Source organism: Hetaerina americana, unplaced genomic scaffold (genome assembly GCF_022747635.1).
Source record: "Hetaerina americana unplaced genomic scaffold, ioHetAmer1.1.p SCAF_21, whole genome shotgun sequence".
In the NCBI taxonomy this organism is placed as follows: Eukaryota; Metazoa; Arthropoda; class Insecta; order Odonata; family Calopterygidae; genus Hetaerina; species Hetaerina americana.
In genome coordinates, this window is record NW_027286775.1 from 8,331,542 (window position 1) to 8,358,938 (window position 27,397).

A 27,397-nucleotide genomic window follows, 5' to 3' on the forward strand; every position below is an offset into this window, starting at 1 on the left:
TGAGAATCTTGTAAAAAAAATGTTAGACTGCAACTTCAAACATCCTTCTGCTATATTTGGAAGTTTGAACCAAGGCACTTGGAATAAATGTTTTACTATTGAATGCGTACATTTCGCATTCTCCCATAATATGGGCGCAACCCGCTACAGCAGTGAGCCCGCTCTTTCAGTGAGCACCTCACTCTCACCGGAGTGACTCACCCGCTCTCGTTGCATTCGCTAAACGACAGCCCTCCTTTGCCGCCGCAGGTTTGATGAAGATTCCCCCGGGAGTGGTCGGGCGGCGGCGATAGCGGCGGAGGCGGGTTGGGGGGTGCGCCATGCTGCTCACCGGGTCGGAGGCGACGTCGGCGGAGGGCCCCTCGGGTGACGTGGAGCTGACCAGTCTGTCGTGGCTCCACAACCTGCACATCGTGGGGGTACCGTCCCTGCTGCCCACGCCCCCGTCCTCGCCCTCGCCCCCGGCGGCGGGGAACAGGAAGCGACCCGCCAGCGCCCACTCTTCCGTCCCCCTGCAGGACGGAGGGAGGACGAGGCCGGCCGCCACCTCGGCCTCCCCGCCCGTCGACTACCGCACCGAGGGCGACCGGAAGCCTCCCTTCTCCTACGCGACGCTCATCTGCATGGCGATGCGGGCCAACAGGAACAAAATGACGCTCTCCTCCATCTACAAGTGGATACAAGAGAACTTCCTCTACTATAGGAAGGCAGATCCCAGTTGGCAGGTAGGTATCGTCAATTCTCGGGACCCTCTTCTCCTCCCTCAATGGCCGTCGCCAAAACGCCTTCCCCTTGGAACACGCGGCCGCTCCAGTGTTGATTCCTCTGTCGTGGGCAGTGCTCAGAGGGATTCTTTTCACCCCATCGTCCTCCCCCTTCGCCAGTTCCTAACCCGGCCACCCTATTTTATTCTCATCAACCTCCTCCGCGCCCTCATCTCTCTCCTTAAAGGCCTCAATCCTCTCCTTCTCTCTCCCTCAAGGCCCCCAGCCATAAATCCATGCATAACATTTGACCATTCTCCTACTCGACTCTAAGGCTACTACTGAATGATTTTCTTTTCTTCTTATTTCACGGTGGGCTGTGAAGAATAAATAATCCAAAATGAGGGCAATGAAATTATTGAGACAATTTATTGATTAAGCTATCATTCAAAAGATCACCATTCACATGCTGACATTCTCTTAATCCCGTAGGGCTCTCATTATGTCTTACACCTTCCCTTTGATCCATATGTTTGCCCCTCAATCTTTCTTGTGTGGGCCTTAACTTCTATTGCATTCCTTCTTGAAGCAATTAACCCCTTGTGTTGACATGACGAGTCTAGCTCGTCATGAACTTCCGATGCCAAATCACACATTGACGAATGTGTAGCTCGTCATCAGATTTCCATAATTTTAGCATTTTTTAGGGGAACCATTTTTATAATTGGATCGGCAGATTACATTAAGAACTCTGTAACCTGATAGTTTAAAGGACAGCAATTCCTGGTTTAACAGCCAAAGTTCACATAAACACAGAAAGTCAGGTCGATAGTCGTCTAGCAGAATTTCCAATTCAGAACTTTTGTTTATAACCCATAACACCAGAGTGTTTTGAGAAGTATTGTACATTCTCAGGTTATTAATTATATATGTGTATATGATATTATGTATTTCAACCTATTGTATAATTAAGTTTTCTTACTTTAAACATGGATATTTCCCAATTTTTAACTTTATGCATAGATTTTTCAATGACATATATGCAATTTTCTTTTTTGCTAATATTTAATATTATTATTATTATACTTGTAGTAAATAAGTAAAATGTCTTGATAAAAAAAAGAGCATTTAATTAGATACTTTACAATATGAATAATCACTTTTTATTTCACTATTCTACGTTGAATAACAAATACAAAATATCATTTCATTACCTACCATTCCATTTAAAAAGAACCACAGAAAAAATAAATGGAGGATAGGAGGACATTATTCATGATATAAATTGAAGTGGAAGGGGTTAAATACTTCAAAATATAAAATTGAAAATTGTACACTAATTTCTGCCAGTGATAATTTTTTTTAATGAGCCCTGTTTTCATGTTCAAATCTATTGAGCCAACAGCATAGACATGAAAGATTCTTATTGATACTGCCATGGTTAGAAAACAAAATAATATGAAAAACCATAGCTGATTATTAGAAACCATAACTCAACCAGTCAACTTGCTGAAATAGAAGTGCTTTTTCTGCAACATCACAAAGTTATGTCATATGTGAGTTATGACTACTTAGTAATATAAAATTTCTTGCAAGCAGTCTTTCACCAAGCAACCAGCACAGAGCTGAATTCAATTTCTTGAACTCACTTCAAGACATTTAGTGTTCAAAAATACAAAAAAATGTTACCAAAATATTTCCAGGGTCTGAAGCAGAGATGTTTTGAATGAAATGCTCCAGTTCAATTCCTTTTATAAATATTATTATTGATTTGATATTCTTATCATAGCCCTTTTGTTTAGGTACTCTCATTGGTCCTTGATCTCAAGAGAAGTTTATCATTCAATTTAAAAATAATTAGCTTGTTTTCCGACCATCAGAATCTTAACTTTGTAATATCACAAATTTATTTCTGCCTATCTTGTTTTGTTTACTTTGAAGCTTGTGAAAGGTGAGTATTCCATTTAAAACAATCAGTTCTTTGATAATCCCCAGAAAATTTCCAGTAGTCAGACAACCAAACATCAGTTCATATATAAACAGACTTTTGTAACCAAAATGCAGAAAATTACATAAACCTAATACTGGTGCCTACGTGATTTTGTGTAGATTATAGTTTTCTTGCTGCCTTGTCTTGCCACTGTTTCATTTGGGGGACATTTGATGCTTGGCTTCATTGAATTCTTCATAAAATGTAAAGTTATCCACCATGAAAAATCCACCCTTTCGTTGCCATGATGTTCAAAGAAACAATGAAATTAGCCCTTGATAACATTCCAACTCACTGAGATTTTTCATTCAGTCAAACAAAGTCTAGCAACTATTGACTGATGAATATGCAAGCACTGGCCAAATAGCATTGCTAGGTCAAGTGCCAGGGTGACTCACCACCCAGTCTGCTGTTCTACTGGCCTGAAGGAGGAGTGGCTGTCTTTTTTAGCAGGCGTTTCTCCTTGCTTGCAATCTTCCTTGACCATTCACAACACTGTATTATACCACATACTGTTACTATCTCCACTGAATTTAATTTAGAATTTACCATGTTACTCTGCGAAGCAACTAAGCTTATCTTATCACTCTATTACCCCATTAACAATGTTGTTTATTTAATAACTCAACCATGAGTATTAATGTGAAAGTACATTAATTTTTAGTCATATTATGGTAATTATCTCAAGCTTTAACCATTAAACTTAACCTGTTCAGTGAATTTTCATGGCAAATGTTTAATAGATTGAATAATTTTTTTCCAGAACTCAATTCGTCACAATTTGTCCCTCAACAAATGTTTTGTCAAAGTCCCTCGGTCAAAAGATGAGCCCGGGAAGGGTGGCTTTTGGTGTCTTGACGCAGCATATGCTGAACAGTTTAAGGAAAGCAGTGGAGGTTTCCGCAATGATGGGACTCGGAACACTGGCACCCGAAACACAGATAGGAAGCGTCGGAAAGTTCAAGCCAACATATTGCCTGCAAGTTCACCTTCAGATCATAAAATACCCAGGCATTGCCACAACATTTTGAGAGACGAGTCAACATTTGAAACAGAAGAAAGCAGAGGACCTACATTACTGTCAATTCCAGGACCTCTCAATCCTGAAGCCAGCCCCGAGAGCATTGACAATCTTCAGGTGGTACTTTCATCAGCTTGCAGCAGTAGTTGCGGTAGTGAGAACGAAAGTAATTTCTCAGAGGGCGGGGGAGTTGAGCTCCTTTTTGGTGAGGATGAGTTGTTTATGGCAGGGCACATATCTGGGGGCATCTGGGATGAAACTCAACTTGAGTTACTTGACTCTTTACTTGATTCACTATGAAATCACTCTGATAAATGCTCTACCTAATAAGATACATTAAACAAACCATATTCAGATAACTTAGAACAGTGCAATATTTTAATACAACAACATTTGGCATTCCTCAACCAATGAATCAGCAATACAAATTACATCATTTTTGCTCAAATAGAAATTCCACTTGTTCTCAAAAATCTCCCACATGTGTAAGCACTTCTTGAAAACTCAATAGTGATTCAGTAAAGACAGGGTAAAAGGAAATGTTTTCTAATGTAGCCTTATTTACTACACATTTATTCAAAAGCAGACTAAAATTTTCTTAAATTGAAACTTATTTTGAGAGGAATCTAAGAAGAAAGAAAGTAATATAGCATTACTGCAATATACATCTGTTTCTCTGTGGAAACACAGGTTTAAATTAATTAATAATTGTGATAATGACAACATAGATGAATGACTTACATGGTGGCATGGGTTTGTGTCTTCCTAAGTTTGGTTGTTTATAAACACTCATTGCAGAAATGTAAGTTGGTGTCCATGGTAAATATACCAAATAATTCACAAGTTTTAATGTAGCTCTAATAAAAGCCATGATTTGAAAGTTTGTATCCAGCAAACACAATCAGTGGATGTTTTCCTGCTTAAAATGCAGTATTTGCACATGAGTGAGATTACCATTAGAATTCAGTTAGTTTCAGAGGGCATGAGATTTTTATTTTAAAGTACTCACTGAGTGTCAAATACTTAGCTTTGTATAGAGAAACACTTTTTAATGTTATACTATAAATAATTCACAAATAACTGCACAAAAGCACACTTGTAGAAATGTTATTCATCCTTTTTTATAAGGTATTTAGATGATAACTTCCATATTTTACATAGTTATTTTAATTTATTGAAATGAAAGTACTATTTATCCAGTTTGAGGTAATAATGTGTTCACCATATGGTATGAATGTCATATGATATTTTAATGAGAATGTTTTTATCAAATAGTGATTATTCAAGAGTATATTCATATTAATAACATGGTAGAATCTAGCCTTATGCTTAAAAAGCAAGTGTTTTCTTCCGTCCATAAATTATAAGAGCTGATATATGGTAAATGTATACCATTGATTACCGTCCTAAGAGTTTGCAAAGCCGCAAACTTCAATAAGATAAATTATTCATAAAATACTAACTTTTTATACAGCAATATTTTGGCTTGATACCTTAGCTTGATACCTAGTCACTAGATGTTGATGTGAGCATAGATACATCACTTCCTTTTGAGATTTAATTGTGTAACTATGTATTTCCATTTGAGTCCAGAACAAGGATTATTCATAAACAAGAGTGGTCTATTTTCGCATTACCTTACTTTTGTTCCCAAATCCAATACTCAAAAGAATTCTAAGCCAAATGATACATATTAATGCTGCCCTTGCTTTAAAAGGGAAAAGTTATACATATTGAGAAGGTAATAATTTTAAAATGAAATTAACCTCCAACAAAAATAGTCATTTACAAGAAGCAGAGGTTTAATTCATAACCTAAAGCAAAATTTGTTGTACGTATGAGGTATGGATTCCAAGTGAAAAAGTCTACCAGGAGCTTCATGAAGGCTCCATGATGTTTTAAGTATAATAGTAAGTAACTATTTTCTTTAAGCCAAGGCAGCAAAACTTCAGCGAAACATGTCAAATATTCTGTACATCAAAATTTAAGAATTTGTTGAGAATGAAGCCCAGTTAATACTTAGGTATTTAAATCTTGTTGGCTAAGATGGCAAATGGCCATTGTCAGCTTAGTATGACATCTTCCAATGCCCACTTGTTGGTAATTTGCAGACATTTTTGGTGAAAAGGATATAAAGAATTTAGGCATTTCTGATTCACTACATGTCAAATGCCAATATGCCACTGCAAATATGTTTAATGAATTTTTCTAAATTAAACAATATTTCCTATACCAGGCCCTTTTTTGCATATTGAAAAAATAAAGAAAATGTGAAACCACTGATATTTATAAGTTAAAATGAAGGAGTAAATAAAATGATTGATAGTATTTGGCAGAGTATCACCTGCTTGATATCCTGATTCTTAGAGTCCATGGGCATTAAGTATGAATTAGAAAAGATATCAAAAGGGACCCAAAATGGTCGACTAATGCTGATGAAGGCTTCTCTCCCCCCTCCCTCCATTCCCTGAACATCTTACCCCCACCAAATTACCCCCACCTACCCCCCCCCCCCCCATTTTGGTGCAAATGACCTCAGCTGCCAGCCATTCCCCCCCACAACCACTACTGCTAAGAGTCAGTCCCACAAGAGCATCTGAAATTCCAAATTAATAAAACACAACTTAAATGACTGATGACTTTTTAGTCACAATTGCCTGAGTCTGTTTTAATAAAACATAATTAGCCAAATGAAAACTATATTTTACTCAGGTGTAACAGATAAAAATCTCCAGATAACATATTTGGGAACACCCAAGTCTCATAAATGTATATGCAACATACTTTGCTACCATTGGGGTACACGCCCTGTGCCATGTCTTGCAAGGAAATATGCGTCTGCCTTCAGCTCCTTACATTGGGTATTCACTGCAGACCAACGTTGGCATACAATGAGTGTCTTGAGAAGAAATGCCTTCTCATTTGCCCATTGGAGGGCGTAACGGGGGAACAAGTCAAACTCCTCGTGTATTTTGCCAGTTGACATCAAACTAGTAACACAATCTTTTCTTTGCGTCATGAAGTCGGCAGTTTACGGAAGATTCACCAAATTTGTAAGTTAAATTGCAAGGGGAGGAAGGATAATATGAGTATATGAGAGGAAGGAGTACATGGAAATACCATGGAGTATATCTTATTGCATCCATCAAAAATTAATTTAGTTATCATTACGGTGAAAAGTCCTCCAATTATTGTGCAGACCGACCTCTGCCAACTCAATTAACCCGCAATAAATTAGCACAAAATGAACTTATCACCTACATAAACACCTCATGACTACATAAAAAGCCGTGCCCATTTTATTCATGATGTAATCCGTTTGCATATGTATTTATGAGACAGTCCAGGGAATGTGAAGGGAAAATTGAAGGCTCAATAAGACGTGTAGGTAACTCCCTGGGAGTTAAGAAAATCCACTTCTTCGCAAAACATAATTTCAACATTTTGTTTCAAGATCAGAACAATATCGAGAAATTTTAAGATTTTATGCTATTAAATATGGAAATCAAAGTTTTTACTGATATTCAGTTTTTAAACCCTACTGCTTCCAAACAAAAGATAAAAGTGAAAAGTATATCATATTTCAATTTAACTTCATACAATTCAGATTTTTGTTTATCATTTTTGGGATTGATTACAGAAGAAAATTCAAATGAATAGCAGGTCAAATATAATATCATTCTGAATATTTATAAAGTGTGTTCAACAGATTGAAAATTTCAAGGAAAAACCATTGTCATGGACTGTTTTGTATAAAAATAAACAGGAAAATTGGCAAAGTACCACTACTTGGCCTAAGGTATTTCTATTAATTGAATATCCTTTCAAATATGTTTGCATACGTATATTCGTCTGGTATAGTGACGCACCAAATACATCGTTTTCATAGAAGTGTTACAATTTCTTCCTGAATTTATTACAATGTATAACTTTGAAGTTTTATTAAAGATTTTCTGAGTGAAAACATATTTGGTCTTTTATTAAATTACAACCAGTAAATATGTGTCTGTTTTTATAATCTTAATGTGTAAAGGGGGCCCGGTTTGATTCTGGATAATGCCTCCGGGCACCTTCAGCTTCCTATGCTGTGTCAGGTACCAGATCTCCCTGGTGAAGCACAGATGGCACAGGGAATAAGCCTGCTAATGTGTGAATTTCACATGTTATTGGGTGCATTATTAGGCGGGCTTTACCCTCACTTAAGAAACCAAGTTTGAATACATTACTGATGCTATCGTCTCTGGCTAGTGATGGTGTCACCTAAAAAACATTACCGAGGAAGACAATGAAAAACCACCTCAATTATTTATCACACAATCTTATTACTGACGAATGAATTTGAATCATGGCAACACTGGGACTCAGTCCTCTGGGCCTTGTTGTTGCACGTGACAGCAGAAGAAGCCAGGCTTCTGCAGTCATCATCACACCAAATACTCGTGCAGAAGAGAGCTCACAGCAGCAGCAGAGAAGGTCTCAGAATATAGACTTTGAATATAAGGACCATGTTGAGGATGGAAATCAGAAAGTACAAGGAAGGAGATGAAAAGAAGAAATCAGATATTTTAGGTCTGTGCAAGGTGAGAGGGAAGGGCAGTGGGGATTAATCGAGTGATAGTGATAGAGTAACTTACAGTGGGAGGGAAGAGAGCCAGTGGGGGGTGGCACTAGTATTGAACAAAATGAAAGAAACTAAGTAAAGATTGAGCAAGCAACTGATCGAGTATTACTGGTAGAGGTGAAAGCTAAACCGATGCACTTCCTCATCATTCAGGCCTACATGCTACCAAACAATCCCAGAGAGGATGAAGTCGATAGGATATAATAATAATAATAATAATAATAATAAATTTATTGGTCCTGTTGATATGTTAGTACATATATAGGCCTTGTCAAATATACATTAAAATAGTAGTACATATTACAAGATTTAAACATCATACAGCAATATTAACAGTCATTTAAACAAGAATTCTTTTACATTGTAAAAACAATTGTCAAGTAAATATTTTTTAAATTTAATTTTAAAATACACCAGTCTTTGCTCATTTTTTATTTCTATTGGCAAATTGTTAAATAATTTACAACCCATATACGTAGGCCCATTGCTGAACATAGAAAGTTTATGAGAACTTGTTACATAATTGGATTTTTTTCTGGTATCATAGTTATGCACATTTTTATTTGTTTTTAAGTCAAATTTACCTTCAAAAGTTTTTACAAATAATATGGATTCATACATATAAATGCAGAATAGAGGCATAATCCTCAGCTTTTTAAATAGGCCTCTACAGCTCTCTTTTTGACTAGCATTACAAATTGTTCTTATTGCCCACTTTTGGAGTTTAAAAATTCTCTCAGATGGAGGGGAATTTCCCCATGCCACTATGCCATATTTCAATCTGCTATAGACATGTGCATAATATAGACTTATGGCTGTGTCAGTATTCGTAAGTTTTTTCATCCTTCTGATTAAATAACAGCCAGAGGCAATTTGAGATGCAAGATTATCAATGTGACTATCCCAACTAAGACATTCATTTAAGAACAAACCAAGGAATTTAATACCTGTTGTACGTCCTAGACTGTTGTCTGTAAACTTAATGTATGGACTACAGTCAATTTTCTTCTGTGGCGTATGAAACAGCATATAGGATGATTTACTCTTATTTATTAGAACCTTATTATTAGAACACCAACTCTCCATGTTTGTGACAGCTTCCTGAGCTGGTAGAACCACATTTCCTGCCTGCTTTAACAGATGATTGGTATCGTCTTAATACATGAATACCTCACCATTTAATGAGTTTGGCAGATCATTAATGTATAACAGAAATAGCAGTGGCCCCAGAATGGATCCTTGGGGAACCCCTCTAATAATCTCCTGGTAGGAGGATAACCATTTTTTCATATTTGCACTGGAAATAGTTACACATTGCATTCTCCTTGTCAAGAAGGACCTTATTAATTTGGTTGCAATACCTCTTAGTCCATAGCAATGGAATTTATGCAGAAGAATTACATGGTCAACAGAGTCAAAAGCCTTTCTCAGATCATAAAATATACAAAGTGTCTTGGCGTTATTATCTATGCCATCAAGAACAGAGTCAATAAACTTGTATAAAGCGAGCTCAGCAGAAAGTCCTTTAATAAAGCCAAATTGGGACTTTGATAAAATACTGTTTTATATTAGGAATTCCATTATTCTGTTTGCAATGACAGATTCAAGTATTTTTGAGAACACAGAAACTTTTGTTATCGGGCGGTAATTGTCCATTACCTCCTGATTCCCACTTTTGTATAGCGGAATGACTACTGAGAATTTCAGCTTGTCAGGAAATATACCTGATGACAGAGAAGCATTTACTAAGTGAGTAATGGGAGCTAAAAGATAATTGCTACATTTCCCCTTAAGGAGTGAGCAGGGAACCTCATCCCATCCAGCTGAGTCTTTTTTGCTAATTTTTTTTATGATTAGTTTCACTTCTTGTTCACATGTTGGGCGAAAATAAATATTACTTGAAACTGAGATGACGGAGTTTTGTCCTCTATATAGTTGGGGAGCAAGATTTAGAGGCAATGACTTTTCAAGGAAGTTAAGAAAATGGTGATTGAAATGGTTGGCAATATCATTGGGTTCAGAAACCAGTTCTTTTTCACAGAAGACAGAGTCAATAGAAAATTTTCTCTGTGACTTAACAGAGTTATTATTGATGATTTCCCATGCTGCTTTGGTTTTATTTTCAGAAGAATAGATGTAGTTTACATTGAAATTTCTTTTTGTATCAATTATTAATTTGGAATAGTACTTCTTATAATCTGAATACTGTTGTTTTACCTTGATATCATTAGTCTCTCTATATCTTGATACGATCAGTTTGAGGACATAAGCATGTGTATTTGCTGTGGGAAAATATTTGATAGTGATGGGGGATTGGAAGGCATCAGTACACAAAGTAAGAGATGGTGATGAGGTGGGGACTTTGGTTTAGGTATGCGGAATGACTGCGGGGAGAAAGCAATTGAATTCTTCAGGAGACAGGGGTTAGTCATCACCAACACTTAGTTTCGACACCACTAAAGGCATAGGCACACGTAGAAAATTCCAGGTGACTCAGAAAGGTGTCAAGATTATATTATTGTTAGGCACAGATTTAGGAACATTATTTAGCGTGATAAGAGGCTGCAACTAGATGTTACTCTTAACAGAGCAACATCAACTCTCTACTAGGACCACTACACATCTCACATGAGGACATTTAGGTACAACCTGCAGGTACATTCCCCAAATGGGTATTCAATTATTATTATTAGGTAATCTACCGGTTAAGGTAGGTTTTTGGATGGATATAATTACTAATTAAATAATTTGTGACCCCTAGCAAAACCCAACATCCTACTCTACATCAGATCCCTCTTCAGCTCTGAGTACTTTCTTCCTCCCTTCATCCCGTCCAACATCCCTATCCTGTTCCTTCCCTTTCCTCGCTTGCCCAACATTCTCCTCAAGAAATTCTTGTAAACAATTATAAGGTACATAATGAATACCCACCCATTTAAATGATGGGTATTCAATATGTACCTGATAATTTTTTACAAGAATTTCTTTAAGAAAATGAATTTAAAATTTTATTTTAATTATATTTCTAATGCAGTAGCTGATTTCATATTTACCAAGCAAATATTTGAAATGCAGAATGTTTCCAACCGATTAAGACATGAAACCATCAGGCATTCTAATGCATTAGACAGTGCACTGTACATTTGTCAACCAGTGTCCAAGAGAGCACCTGCAGCAAACCTGTGTACTACATGTTCATGTGGGAAATGCTACTTTCTCATGTGATTTTCCCTCCCAAAATCAATTTTTTCACAGAGAATTTACCTCCAAAAATTTCTTAATATACATCTTTGGCAGTACATGAATGTTAGTTTACAATATTATAAATGAAATTTAAAGAAACTATGGTAAATGCTGCAACATTAACTTTGAAAGGGGCACCTGCAACGGCTCACACGAATGCCAGAGTGCCAGCATAAAAATCATTTTCCTGGACCAGGATTCCACTCTGGGCACCTAGTCTGTGGATTTAGCCAGTTAAGCCACCAACGTGCCCTTACAATACACACTGTAAGAGAATGCAAGTCATTCACAGTTTAAGGGTACACCACAGTAGTTTAGCACCTACTTGTAGGTGCCATTCGTAATTGATTAATATCCTGCAAAAATTGCCAAGCTAATTTGATGAGAAATCCAGAATTTATGAAAAATGTCTATAAAAACATTATATATAATTAAAAGCTGAAAATTTAAGCATGAGTAAGAAATTGCTTAAAGTTTTTGCAAATGTACTTTTCTTTTGCAAGCATTGTGATTTGAACCGATTAAACAAAAACTTGTTACAGTCAACTCATTACATTGGGACAATTCAGGAACATGAGAGAGTGAGTTTTACTATTTTTCTATCCTCACACTAAGTTTAGTGAAGCAACCAATTTATGCATGACGTACTTCATAATGTAGCCATGCAAAAACACAAAGAACATTTGGGGAAATATAAATCTTTAATAATTTCAAGAGTTATCATCACATGTTATAATGCACATACCAAAACAATATTATACATCAACCAATGATTACAATTCCTTTAAATATATTCATACTTTAAACGATGCTCAGTTGAGTAATTGGGCTGCAATAAAAACAATATTTTTCTTTATATACTATCCAAACTATTCTTTGGTAAGGCAATGTTATAATCCGCCCATGACCTTCATTTAAAGGAATATGAAACATGACAAACAATAAAATGAAAAGAAATTGGAGGCATTAAGAAGAAATCTTGAAGTCCAAAAAACTTTTGAGCATTGGTTATTTAATTAAGTGGACATGATCTTTCTAATACTGTCAACAGCATTTAATTTTGGGCAAGCCAACCGTTTTTTATGACCACCAGCTCTCACGTGGAATTTCAGTTAACTTAGATCCAAATGATGAAGTTGCACCTGCATCACTGACTAGTACACACTAATATACAAGTCTTCATGAAACTGCTGACCGCCTTTCTACTGGAAAGTGTCTGAAGCTGCCAGCATACTCAAGGCACCCACATGTGCTCATTTCTAATTATGGCCACACTGAATTAACTAACCTTATAATTTCAATCATCACCGCAATGCCAGTGCCATGAAGGTACAACTTGGCCATTGCAGTTGTCCCCAATAATGAGTGTTAGTAATTCAATTAGGAGTGATTTGTTTCATTCAAGAGAGGACACAAGCGAAAAAGTTAGATGTACATTAAGATTCTATTCCATCCTCAACTTATTAAATGAAGATAAATAAACGTAAACCCTACTCAGGAAGTATGCATCATTTTTAAAACATCATTTGCCACCGTCAAAGTGAGAGTCAACTTCACAATGATGATGCCAGTTAATAACTCTACATTCCATTCGGGTGAGAGTCAATTCAACATAACAGGGAAAATGGATGGCAAACTTTCATAAATTTGTCCCCGCCTTCAAATTCAAGCACCACTAAAGGCATTTGTTATATCAAATGCAAGATATCAATCTTTACAGTGTTAGGCAATTTGTGATTAGAACAGGCATAGGCAGGACCAGACAATCATTATATTTCTTGGGAGCTTCGGAAAGGGTTCTCAGGAATGAGGTAGCCTTGTTCCCACGACTTTCATAGCCAAAGTTGAATTGATGCCATTGAAACAAAAATTGGAATGTGAACAAGGATATGAGTATTTGTGCGAAAATATTTTCAATAAAGCTGATTTACTGACCCATTATTTCTTCAAAAAATTAATTGCACAAAAAGCTGTTTTTTCATATTTCAGAAAAGCAAAAGTCCCTCTTTCCTCTGAAATGTCAGTGTCATTTTTTTCAGCTGGGTCACATTACTCTCGTAAAGTATAAAACTTTAACACATAATAGAAGATATTCAGGGTGCCAATACCCTGATTATGAAGCATATCAAAATTGACCATTTAACAACGTGAAATTAGATAAACATTTTTAGAAAGAAGCAATATCATGAGTAGGGATTTACTGTCAATTCATTTCATATCTATCTACTGGCACATTCACCTATTACTTGAAAATAAAATAGCTGATTGTTATTCATTGTACATAAAAATGTCAATTACTAAATCAAATGAATCTCCAATTAAATTAATAGACATCTGATATTAAATACATTTTTAAAATTTAAATGGAGGAGGGCCGCTATTCATTCAACTTTATTTTTTAAAAAATCCAAGGGAAAAGAAAGAGTTATTAACACTAAATGACAGCAACATTAATGTTATCAAAAATTTATATTGACACTGGGCCTAATCTAAAAGTTGTGCCAATTCCTTCACTTCCTCAAATTAAGAGAGAGGCAATAATAACACCTGTGAGAACTGACATTGATGGAGAGATACTTAAGAAAGAATCCACAGAAAAACATCAACATAACAACAATTATATATATATGAACATGTAATTATGCAATGTACAAAGGTACACAATTGGAATTTAACCTCTAATACACAGAAAACCAAAATAAATCAATTGACTGTAGCAAATTATTCCAAAAGTTGACAATAACACCATCAAATGATTTGCTTTAAATTTCCATACCAAAGAATACTAATTGACAAAACATGCTAACGACCCAGTCCAAGTGGAGTTTCCAATGAATTCCATGTAATGATTGTGATGTACGGAATAAGATACCAATAAATGTGCGAATATTATTAATGAAATATCTATATAAATTCCATTTTCTCAAACATGTAGTGATTGATCACGCTTACTCATGGAGTAAAAGATCATTTGTACACAGTGCACAGCACAAAAATGAGGGAAAAAATAAGTTTGACTCCCCAAATTGACACCATTATGACTGGCATTACAGATCTTTTCATTAATGAAAATGCGATATGATTAAATGCAGTCTTCTGCAATGCTTATGTGCTAATTGAATCAGTATTACTGTATTTCCACAATATGAATTCTAAAGTAATTATAAACATAAAACGGAAGAATTCTGTGCAACAAAAGCTACCTTTTGGTATACGTGTATTGAACCACAATTGAGAATTTAATTTCCCATAAGTCAAACTGGAATAAAGAAGAGAATTAATTGGTAAGACCAATAACCACTCTTATTTGACCAAACAATAAATATGTATAATACACTAATGAGTGGAGTTATTGGCAAAATGAGAGAATAGGTGTCTACGCGCACCATAGGAGTCCCAAATCACCAGTCTGTAATAAAAGATTCCTCTTGAGCGAAATCTTTGCACATGGGAAGAGCACCACAAATGGAGCATTTTATCCACTTTGCACATTATGACAAACCAAGTTTTTTATACAGAAATAACTTTGGACAAGATTCATGCAGTAGAAAATTTCTGTCAAATGAAGAGATACGTGAATGACAAAATATGTTCAAAAAGAATCATTCACATCATGTACTTGAATTCAGAGGGGATAGCTAATTGAGTTTGAGCTTTACTTAGCAGATGCACGTAGCATCGGGCCACTTCAAAGTTGGCAACCCCTCTGCCACTGATTAAATAAAGCAAATGGGCTACCTTTGTGCAGCTTGAACATCATTTCAACCCTGTGTCAAAACGTCACACATTGCAAAAGAATTATTACCATTACACATGATCTGAATAATTTTATGTAGAAACATGTACAACAACATTTGTGCCCTCCTGCTGCAAGCACTAGCTAGCAGCAAATATAAAAAACAAATAACAGCAAAATATGAAATAAATATTTACATATAAAATGGCAACTGTAATTTACACTAACATATTTAACATGTACCATATTTACAATTTAATTCTTTAAATGTTAAAAAAGTACTATTAACACATATATATATATATATAGATATGAACATATAAATGGACCTCAGCACTGCCATTAAAAAAAATATATTCCATTTGACCTTTCAAGCTTTCAAATATGACCAATTAAGCTAACGTATCTGCAGTATAAAATTTTTGGACACCAAATACCGTTCCTCCTCACTTCCAAATATTTTCCACTTCACATAGTCTGCACCACTTTATCACTTAGCAGCAACCTCAATACACTTTCATCAGCGCCCTTGGAGATACTGTTGCAGCCACTGACACTCATCATAAGCGTATTATCAGCCCCAAAGATTTGGTGGAACTGTCTCACTTGGCACTTAACGATTGAAAAATTTTTTAACTTTTAGAATGCGTGCTTGTTTTTTGAGCCTTTTTCTTCCTTGCAGCAAGCATGTCATAAAAAGGATTATGACTTATACTTTGCCTAAAAAAGATAACATTTGGCAATTTGAAATAACATATTGATACAAAAATTTAACAAGCTTTGACAGTCATTAATTAATATCTCTTTCTGATTGAAATGTCAAGAGGGGTTATAATTCAAGCAACGGAACTCATTATAAAGAAGAGGATTATTCTTTGAACTCCATTAGCTGAGGACTAATCATCAAGTTAGAGTCAGGGTCTTCTTTAACAAAATATTCAATAATTGAAGAGCTTCGCCAATGAAACTAGATGTGCACTTCTTTGTGTGCTAAGCTGAAGGTTGAACACAGAGATGAGATACAGTTTCGTTCCAGTGAATCCATTACTACATGCATAATTAAGGGAAAAAATATGCACACACATAATGATATTTACTTCATATTACAATAACTCATTCTTTAGCCCTGAAAACTTACAACCTTCCTTAAATGCACTTCAATTGCCCATCCTACGTATTTCTCCCTCTACCTCCCATTCCTAAAATTTACGTTATTTTAGCAATTAGCATCAAATTACCTCTCAGTATCTCTGGACTCCGCCTGTCCCACCTTCTTCAGATTTCTCCCAAAAACCTTCCTACTTCCACTACACATGCCTAGAACTTCATCACTCGCTCTCATTTCTAGTCATTCCACATTTCTCATTTTCCACAAAACAACATCTGAAAAGCCTTCACTCTACACTTATCCTCTTTCCTTGATGACCAAGTCTCTGAGCCATAAAAAAACTATGCTCCATATCTAAGTTTTCACAAGTCTTCTCTTCACATCTCCCCTTGGGCTGGCTGTCATCAACTCCTGCCCCTTAGTAAACACTCCTTGGCCTAGCATAATTTTTTATACCTCCCTACTTCTATGCCCAATTCTCCTCCAAAACACTTCCTAAATAGATGAACTTTTCTACGTCTCCCAGTCGTAATTATGTATGTGTACGCATGCATGTATGTATGTTTATGTGTGTATGCGTATATGTATGTGTGTGTGGATATGTATGTAAATGTGTAGGTATGTGTATGTATATAGGTATGTATGTGTGTGTACGTGTATGTATGTGTATGTGTGTATATATATATATATATATATATATATATATATACTTTTTTCTTTTCGATGCGCAAATCTGTGCTAAATGAATTGATGTCTGTCTATATGTATTTATGTGTACATATGAATGTAACTATAAGTTTAATGCCTAATATAATATGTATACGACGATGGGTGAAATGGAAGAAGGGACCATTTGGTCTCAATTTCGCCCAAATAAAGATCTCTATCTATCTATGCCCTTCAACTTTAATTTCATCTTAGCCTTTCTTTTTGAAAGGCTAAGATCCAATATTATTTAATCATTTAAATCCATTACTCCAGAACACTGATTATTTAACGTGTGGTTGTCTGATTGGAAACCATTCGTCCCAGTATAAGATATCCTCTCCCACCCTCCCCTATTCCCATTCTTCCCTCAATGTGGGCAGCATATGATATTCAGTATTTTTTTCTGCTACCCTCCAACAATTTATTCGCATAACTTACAAGCACACAATTCCAAAGCATTACTCCACTTTAGTATGATCAGAGCAAAGGCTATATTTGATGTTGGATCTAGCTTATTCAAGAGCCATTCAGAATGATTGAAAAAACGGATAGGTAATTTATTGTCAAAATTATAATTGTCTCTTTGGGATATGAAGATGTAGATGAGCCTTTTGCAGCAAATATTTGGGAATAGAGAGGTTGGTGACCTAGATTTGTTGGTCCTGTCAAAGGTGAGAAGATTGCGGCAGAAGGATGTTATTCCCGGGATCTCTTAAAGATCACTGTCAAGGCCAGAGGACTTGTTCTCCACTACTGAGTTCTTATTTACAGAAGGAGGAATGGACACTAACATTAAGCATTACTGGAATGCAATTGCATCTCATAAATACTGCTGCGGAACGAAGTAAATGCAGTTCCATCAATTTTGCCATTTATCAAATTAAAAATAACGTTCTTGCTATCTATTATTTTTTTATTTTAAAAGTTATAACAATTTGCATTCAAGTACATACCTACCTAACAATTCTCCTATGCATACACTATCGACTCTCTTAAATTTAGTTTAACTGGGTGCAAGTTTATTACAGGAAGTATATACTCTAAATTTCTTCACCCTGTCGATTCTACGATGGGCAGTGTTCCGAACTCCGAAAGGTCTTTCCGAAGAGATAAAGGGAAATTCCAAACAGGTTAATTTTAGTAAATATTATTCTAAGCAGCTTTAGTACTATCGAGAGAAGAGGGGTAGCTTCCAATCAAGAAAGGGGCTCAGGATGGTGAAGAGGCTAATGCACTGTCCCCCCACCCTGAGGGCACAGGTTCAGATCCTGGTGGTGGTCAGATTTTTGTGGTCTTAATTCCCAATAGAGGTGCTGTGACTAGAGCACTTCAAGCGGAGTTCGCCGTCCATCGGATTGGGCGCTCAACTGCATGTGACCCCTATGATTGAGAGCATGCTCAAGCCAATGCCGGGTCTCTCTCTGACCTTCCTCCATTCCTTGAACATCTCACCCGCAACAATTTACCCACCTCTCCCCAAGTGGTGCAGATGACCTTGGCTGTCGGCCACCTCCCCTACTAACTACTTCTACACATGGAATTTCCTCAGGAATACATTACTTAATCTGAGCATAAAAAACAGCTAAATCAGTTGTTCTGCAGCAGCTAAAAAGAAAGGAGTTTTGGCTGAAGGAGCTCAATGGAAGTTGTAATTCATTCATATATTTAAAAAAGAGTTACACTGAGTACCTAGTTTTTTTAGAGCATTTTGTTTAAATGACCACACTATTTCAGCAGGATGCTATGGTCAAATGCATGGTCAAAAGGCTGGGAACACCTTATGAGCCTGTTTCAACTTTTAGATCACCTCTCCCTAAGGATACCTTTGCCGCCCTGTTGCCACCCCCCCCCCCCCACCCTGTTGCCACAGACTTGGGGGACAGTGATCCCCCCTAAATCCTTCAGGAATCCCCTTCCCACTTTCCAAAAACGCAAAACACACAGTTCACTAAGCAAGTACTGCCCAAAAATGCACGTAACTATTAGGCAGTCCCCAGCTTTCAGGAGAAAAACAATACTTCTGGGGCAAAAACCAACTATTACAGCAAGAAGTACATAATTACCTACCGAACACATTTTATCCACTCATCCTTCTCCTCAGGAGTTGCAGCAGACATTCTGTACACCGTATGTTTTCCTGCAAATCAAAATTAAAAAATGTACTCCAAAAGCACATGAAAATTAAAATATTTTACTCCTGTAGACTCTCATTAGGACATCCCTTGACAGTATGTCCATTCGTTCAAGTCCTGGTCCCAACCCATGTACATATTTATGGCTCTACTCCCATCAATCAATGGCACACACACCTATGAGACTAGGATGAGAAATCATCCATGTGTAGTGTCTGCTAGCATGTCAATCACGACCAAGGGACCTCGTTCGCTGTGCATCAAAATGTACAACAATCATCCCATTGGTTTAAAAAATGAGAAATCACTCTCTATTTTTAAAAATGAATTGTCTGCGTACTTACATGTTGAAATGTTTAATACATAATTGCGCACGTAGGTGTAATTTTATCTTTGTTTTGGCTAGTAATGATTGAGTGTACTTTTTGGATGTACCCTATACGATCACTTAATTGGGTGAATTCTTCTCGGGTCTTCCACCGGGTCAATGGCTCCATAGCTGCCGACGTTTCGATTCCCGACTCGGTCATCGTCATCAGGGCTGATTGCCGTTCCGCCTAAAAGTTTCAAATATATTTATTTATTTACCCGCCTCCACGGCTCAGGTGTCACCTGATTGGTTTCCAGGAAACCTATTCTGAAATGCATCATGGAAACAAGGCAGACCGCTCGGCCAATCACGAGGCACCCCGACAATGGTGGGTCTGGGGACCAATCAGATGACACCTGAGCCGTGTAAATATATTTGAAACTTTTTGGCGGAACGGCAATCGGAAGCCCTGATGACGATGACCGAGTCGGGAATTGAAACGTCGGCAGCTATAGAGCCATTGACCCGGTGGAAGACCCGAGAAGAATTCACCCAACTAATACGCCGGGAAAGCACCAGATCTTTCGATCACTTAAAGTATGATATTCAGTATCATAGTTTGCATTTGTCAATTGGGGAAAAAAAATTATTATTATATTAAAAAAACCATAAACACAGTAATCAACCCGAAGGTCAGTTTGGTAGGTGATGGTAGAGTTCACCCAGTACTAAGCCCTATACGGTGTGTGAAAAATTCACACATCAGGGTAGGGGGACCAGTTCCTCTCCCTGTGCCGGTTATGGTTTCCCAGGAAGATCTGGTACCCAAAAAATCACTTTAGCTTGGGTGGAGCTGCAGGTGCCCAGGAATCTGGACGTCAGCAGTCCAACGCTCCACCCCAGGACTACCGCGACCCACATTATTATTATATAGTTAAAAAGAAATAAACATGAACATAGAAATGCTTAATTTTATTTTCATTGAGTCACCTAAACACACACGTATGCATAGTGATGTTAGCTTTGGAAATTTTATAAAGTCATAAGAAAAGAATAGCGCGAGCACAGGTATTTTGCGTTAATAATGGCAAGACAAGTACCAGAATATCAACCAGATAGAAATGCATAGTTAAAAGACAATTTTTGACTGAAGAAAAGTGTTGATTTCTCCAAGGAAAAAAAAACAAAACTCCTTTTTGAAATGTATAGACAGTGAGAGTTTTATAGTTACGATCATTATAACATTGAAAATGTTTTTTATATGATTTTTCGTTTAGTTCAAATACAAATGCACGATATGTCTGAAGTTGGATTGTTTCTGATACCTTCCTTTAAACACTAAATGTGCTCCCAAATGTGAAATGTAGTCGGTGATGTTTTTTTGACCTCTGCCAGTGCTGAAATTATTTCTCCATTATTTTGAACAGTATTATAGTAAAAAAAATTCTTAATATTTCATTACTGTTGTATCCTGCCAAGCAACTCTATTTTAACGATTATAATTATAATGTTCACGGGCCTTCCAAGAAATGAGTTGAGAGTACTGCATTCACATTGTGGCACACAGTGGCAACAATAAACAATTTAGTCGTTACTTGTGTACATTAAGTGCTGAATGACTAGGGTAATCGTGGTGCAGGACCTACTAAAAGCATGGAATTCATACGGAAGACAATGTGCTGGTCATTAACCAATGACTTAAGAAATATATCAACGAAGGAGGGATTGAGAAATTATTAACCCCAAGCAGAAACCTTTCATGAAATCAAAGGTTTCTGCCACATGTTATCACCAAAAAGCTGTATAATCCACTGTAACAATTAAGTACATCATACATTTCCTATCCGTAAGTCATGTTACCCACATTAAAAATCCAATTTGTATAAATATTAGCCCTGATTTGCACATTTTACTAATAGCTAGCTCGGTTCCCTTCAAAAATGTGTTGGCAATAGTTCACTTTGTGCGTGACACCAGAAGACAGCATCGAGTAGTAAGTATACAAACCTTCAACAACTTTCCCTTCTGAGTCGGTTTTACATGCTTTGATAAACTCAGTACCAGTAGCATGCAGCTCAAAACAATGTGGTTTGTGGCGATCTTGAACTTCCCTCACTCGAATGTTCTCCAGAGGAATGATGCCCCGAGGCTCCTTATCCGTGGTGTACTCAAAGTAATAGAGGCAATTGTCATTCAGGATAAACCACCTTCGTTTCCAACTCTTATACCGACCACCTGGAAGAAACATTTACTTTTAATGCATTAATCATTAAATCCAACATATCTTAGCAAAGCCACTGGTGAATAGTATTTCCATGAAGTAGCAACAAAAAATTAAAAGCCATCCCGCCATTGTTACTATATCACAAGCGAAAAAATGTAGCTTGAATTTTTTGACTCAAAGTGTACCATAAAAACTCATTAATGATTGAACAAACTTGCAAACACCTAAATTCATAATCTATTAAGGCATACGCTATAACATACCTTGCTTCCAAAGCCAACCCTCTTTGTCCGGATTAAAAAAGGTGTGCATGAGGTCATTTCCATCATCTTCGGGTATCTTGAATGGCTCCGTCTTTATACTATCATATAAACTCTGAAAAATATATTACGTATGTCTAAAATATTAACTAATTAAATGAGGGAAATAGTTTTGATATTGTAAAATTAACAATTTGGTCACTGTTATTTAACTTTTCCATCGGCTCAAAACAAAAATTTGAGATTCGAGCAAATGTATCACAAAAATACACAAGGGGAGAAAACTTAAATTTCCTATTGAAATGTAAGTGCCACTGAGCACCGATTACTAAGGGGAGAGAGAAATACGACAGCAGTTGCAACATCCAAAACGAAACATGCATTTCTTGAAATTCAAGTCATTTCTTGGATGACTTGACATTATTCAATAAATTGAGCCAGTGCCCATTTGAATGTTTCCTGCTCCCTTTCTTCCTCATCCAATGGCTGAACATCTTGAACGAGCTTCATTTGAACGTGCCTTTTTCAGGAAATTCAAACTGTTATGAATGAAATTCGAGGAAAAAAAAACAATGAAAAGCTACTCATCGTCAGTGGGAAGTGAGAGGTGATGAAAATTTCATGTTTTTATTACTTTCACTCACACTAGTATAGCATTGACAGTACATTTGGAGCACATACATTTGAGTTTTCACTGGGTCAAGCTCTGCATGGGTTTGAGGAGGAGCGGATTGCTCATGGGATTCAACATTCGTGCAACTGACAATTAGGAAAATGAATCTCAGGCAAGGTGCCAATTAGTTGATCACCTCTTGGGCCACAACCACAGCATGGGAATTATGAGAAAATCCAAGGGCCATTATCTACTTACAACAAGAAGTTCCCTGGGTAAATCTCCTCCATTGTTAATGCCTCTATTCATGGAAATGAACTGCTCCACGGCAGGCTTCTCTTTAACGCTGGGATTGTGTAAACTGGTATTCAGCATGATGATAGCAAATGATAACACGTAGCACGTATCTTTTGAGAACGAAAAAACCAAACATCAAGAAAAACCTCCAATAATTGACAATATTTATAATCATTACACTGCTTTAAGATATCTGAAAACATACCAGTGTTTGTAAATATGTTGGTGTTGAGTTGACAGTACCGCTGAGCAAAGCACTCCATCATCCTATCTATTTTCTGAGCTTCTCCAGGTAACCTAAAACTCCAGAGGAATTGCCTAGCAACCAAATAAAGTTTTTAAATATTAAAATGAGCTCATTCAAATTTTACACTACTAACAGCTGGTATCTATTACGGCCAATAAGTACTAAATAAACCATAAAGCTCAGTAAAACTAAAAAAAATATATTTACCCGATCAAATAAAAATATCACCTTACACATTTAGCAGATTATTCAACTATTTTTGCAGGCATAAATATAAAAAGACCAACACTTTTTCGCTAAAAAATTCATTCTGGAGTAAAAATTGGTGAAAAAGGAATGCTAATTCTCATCACGTATTTTTCAGATGAATTGCCTCAATCCTATCCGCTTGAATTTACAAAATCCCAATTCTTTTGAGTCCCATTGTATAAATGCTTGGAGGTATGGGTGAGAATCAACTAGCTGACGCCTTCTAGTGATTTCCAGGTAGCACCTCTTTGGAACTAGCAAAGGAAGTGATAACGCCACAAAACAACTGTCAATTACACATTATTAAGACAATGGCATGCAAATGTGAGCGAATGAAGATATTTTTTAATGAACTTGACACTCTAAAGAGTATTAAATTCCCATATACTGATTACTGCTGGAGGAAAGAGAGTTATCTGCCACAAGTTCCCAATAAAAAGTATCCAGCATTTGAAGCCTAAAATTGGAAAATGCCCCTATTTATTGCATTGCACATGTCAGTTTCAGCTGGTTTGCAAGTTCCCTAAACTCCAAATTTTAATTACTAACTAATGTTTTGCAGAGAAGAAGGAATGTAATATTTTTTATGACTCATGTGGAAGGAGTAAGGTATTGTCCACACTTATAAGGGTATAAATACACAAAATATATGGGTAGAAACCCAGACATATCAAGGGAGGCTAAAAAAAACATTCTCAAGTTTTCGGTTCATAGTCGTCAATGACCGTAATCTGTGGGATTAATTACCCTTTTGATATTCCATTAAGAAAAGAGAAAGAATTTCAAATTTTAGGCATAGCAGCCAGCAAGTGCCATCACGATTGTGTTGAAAATGCTTCTTGTTCAATTTTTTAAAACATACCCTTAACAATTGTACACATTGTGTGCATTAATTATTTATTTAATTACGTTTTATTTGCCCAGGGATCACAATACAAAAGTACCAGGAGGGTGCTGTATGCCGATGATATAAGGCACGTCAAAAAGGAGCAAAGACACCCTCAATTAAGATACATAGAGAAAGAAATGAAGCTCATAGTTACATAAATGTTTGGCACAAACCCATGAACATTGGCTGTAAGATGCACATGCAATATCAAATTCAGAGAAATCATTGATCATTAACATGAATCAGACCATGACCATTGCTGGAAACTAAAAGTATGAACTTACTGGTCGGGAATATCGTTGAGATGTTCGTCAACCGAGTAGAACATATTGCGCTGGAGATATCTTTTTAATGTATGCCTGAATGCAGCAGTTCCCTTTGTATCCTTGATACTTTTGGGTAGTTTGTTATATAATCTGATGCCCATTTCATTGGGTCCTAATTTCAATGCTTTAGTTCACATATTCCCATAATGGAAGTCATTCCTGCCTCTGGTGTAATGATGATGATAGGCAGAGTTAAGAGAATAGTTGCCAATGTTATTTTTTACATATAGAATTAAAAACATAATGTAGATGCACGGGAGTGGAATTTAATTCATGGAAAATGGGCCTTGATGGAGCATTGTGAGGTTTCCTGGTGATGTCTCTCATCGTTTTCTTTTGCATTTTAAAGATGGTTTGAGAAATAGCAGCTGATCCCCATAATATTATACTGTAGTTTATTTTTGAATACATTTCCCCATAGTATAAATTGAGTGGTACAGTTTTACTTGTAGTTTCATGCAGGTGTCTTAATAAGTAGCAAGTTGAACTGAGCTTGTGTTGAAGGGCTTTTACATGAGTATCCCAAGAAATATTTGCACTTGGAGAAATACCTAGAAATTTGCATTCTGTCACATGCTCAATTGATTGGTCATTGATTTTTACCAGCAGATCATCTGACACGTTCTTATTTCGTGTAAAGTATACTATTTCACTTTTATTTACATTTAAGTCTAAGAGGGTTGTCTGCACACCACTTGTTTATTGCAAGTGTGACAGACTTAGATTTTTCCACAAGGCTGGGATATGCTTGTGTTGATATTATTACATTAGTGTCGTCAGCGTACAACACAGGTATTATTCCATCATTATTTGGTAAGCAGTTAGGTAGGTCATTGATGTATATCAGAAAGAGGAGTGGCCCAAGGGTTGAGCCTTGTGGAACACCTTTGTTAACTTGGTATGCTTCGGATGAATATTTTGACCCATCAACTGATAACACCACTTTCTGAGTGCAATTATGAATATAGACTTTATCCAGTTTAAAGGAATTCATCTAATTCCTATTCTATTGAGTTTAATTAGTAGTCTATTGTGGTTTACAGTATCAAAAACCTTTGACAAGTCAAAAAACATTCCAAGAGTTTTGCGTTTAGCATCTAATGAATTAAGTATGCTGTTGATTGCCTGACATATGGCAGTTGTGGTAGGCCTTTCAGATCTAAATCCATGCTCAGAATTTGAAGGTAGGAAGTTTTTTCCAAGATAAGATGCTATTTGCATAAAAATGACTTATTCAAATATTTTAGCAAATGTATTTTGGACGGCTATTGGTCTGTAGTTGTTCAAATCATTGACACAGCCATGGTTTTTATAAATGGGCACTACTTTTGATTCTTTTAATTGGGAAGGGAAAATCCCTTGTATCAAAGATTCATTAATTAAAAATAAAAGGGGTGCTTTTATGGCTTCAAAACAATGATGTACAACTTTACCAGGAATTTCATCTGGGCCAGTACTGGATTTGTTTCTGAGTGAGGACACGATATTTTTAGATTTTTAGAGGGCTTGACAAACATTGACGATGGTGCATTTGCTAAAAGCACATTGGCTGGAGAAATAGTTGGGCAAGGAGCTGATATGTAGTATTTGTAAAATTTATTAGCTAAAGCTGAAAAGCTAATGGCAGTGTTATTTTCAGGGTTACAAAGTTTTGGGAGAGTGAGTTGTGGATTTTTCTTACCTCTACAGTCATTAATTATTTCCCATGCAGTTTTGGACTTACTATTGGAACTAAGTAACTTATTATCATTATAAGTTCTTCTCGTGGTAGAAATCAGTTTACGGTAATACGTATATTCCTAATTAAGCAACTTTTGTTCATGATTGTTTGAACTTTTACTGGAAATAGCAAGTTTTTTAAGGTTGAGTAATAACGGATCTCGTCAGTTAGCCATGGCTTACATTTTGTTCTATGAAATATTTTTTGATAAAAGTATGAGAATCACCAGTTGGTGATCTATAGATGGAAATGAGCACAAGCAATCCCACTGGAGTTTCATGGAAATACACTGCACATTCAAAAGTTTTTTCTTCCTTCACAGGCACGTCAATTGAGTTTATAGAACCCTTTATTCTACTATGCACGAATATGGCCACACCTCCATTTTTATGAGTGGTCCGGCTTAATGAGGACACTAGGGAGTAATCTGAGAGTGAAATAACCATTAGTTCTTCATATTTTAACCAATGCTCAGTGATACACAAAATGTCTGGTTCACACTCATTTATAGCCACTTCCAGCAGGTTTACTTTGTTCCTGAGGCACTAAATATTAACTTGCGCGATTGTTAAAGGCTGCCTAACTTCGACTAACCCTTTGCGTAGGTCAGGCGGGCTTTCAGAAAAAAATACCTAATGACACAAACATGTTTCGGCCAAAAGTCGGGACTTTCTACTACATCTTTTAAGTCTTCACCAAAAAATACACAAAAAGAGGTGTAGGTGCCTCTAGACACCTTCAGCTGCTCGATCTCAAAGTATTTGCTAGGTATTTTGCTTGGTAAATACTTTTTAACAGCTTCGATTGTCGTGTCTTTGAATTGCCAAGCGTGGACCATTTTTGGCAGCCTGACTAAAATACTGCCCAAGTTTGACGTCCCCACAATCGGCTTTGGCCGAGGTTTCCGCTTATTTGAGACCGTGGTGTAGCCCTCATCGTCTTCTTTCCTCATGTTGCATGCAGTGGTATGCGGTTCCACAGGTGGTGGCTGTAAATTTC

General features: G+C 36.6%; 2 protein-coding genes across 4 annotated transcripts in view; one reads left to right on the top strand and one right to left on the bottom strand.

The window, feature by feature from the left end:
* The first annotated feature begins 320 nt into the window (after nt 1–320).
* LOC139688611 (forkhead box protein J1-like) lies at nt 321–7,677 on the top strand. The gene is made up of 2 exons (XM_071586158.1): nt 321–725; nt 3,458–7,677. The coding sequence occupies exons 1-2, from the start codon at nt 321–323 to the stop codon at nt 4,013–4,015; spliced, it is 963 nt and encodes a 320-aa protein (XP_071442259.1). The 3' UTR covers nt 4,016–7,677.
* A 4,595-nt stretch (nt 7,678–12,272) lies between these two features.
* step (cytohesin steppke) overlaps nt 12,273–27,397 on the bottom strand; it is a 44,092-nt gene continuing 28,967 nt past the window's right edge. For all 3 annotated transcript variants that reach the window (XM_071586188.1, XM_071586189.1, XM_071586187.1), the window contains exons 5-10: nt 23,173–23,285; nt 22,929–23,077; nt 22,061–22,172; nt 21,581–21,808; nt 19,199–19,268; nt 12,273–16,035 (exon numbers count right to left, since the gene is read on the bottom strand). In XM_071586188.1, the coding sequence (XP_071442289.1) occupies nt 15,948–16,035; nt 19,199–19,268; nt 21,581–21,808; nt 22,061–22,172; nt 22,929–23,077; nt 23,173–23,285 (760 nt within the window). In that variant the 3' untranslated portion in view covers nt 12,273–15,947. The remainder of the gene's footprint in view (nt 16,036–19,198; nt 19,269–21,580; nt 21,809–22,060; nt 22,173–22,928; nt 23,078–23,172; nt 23,286–27,397) is intronic.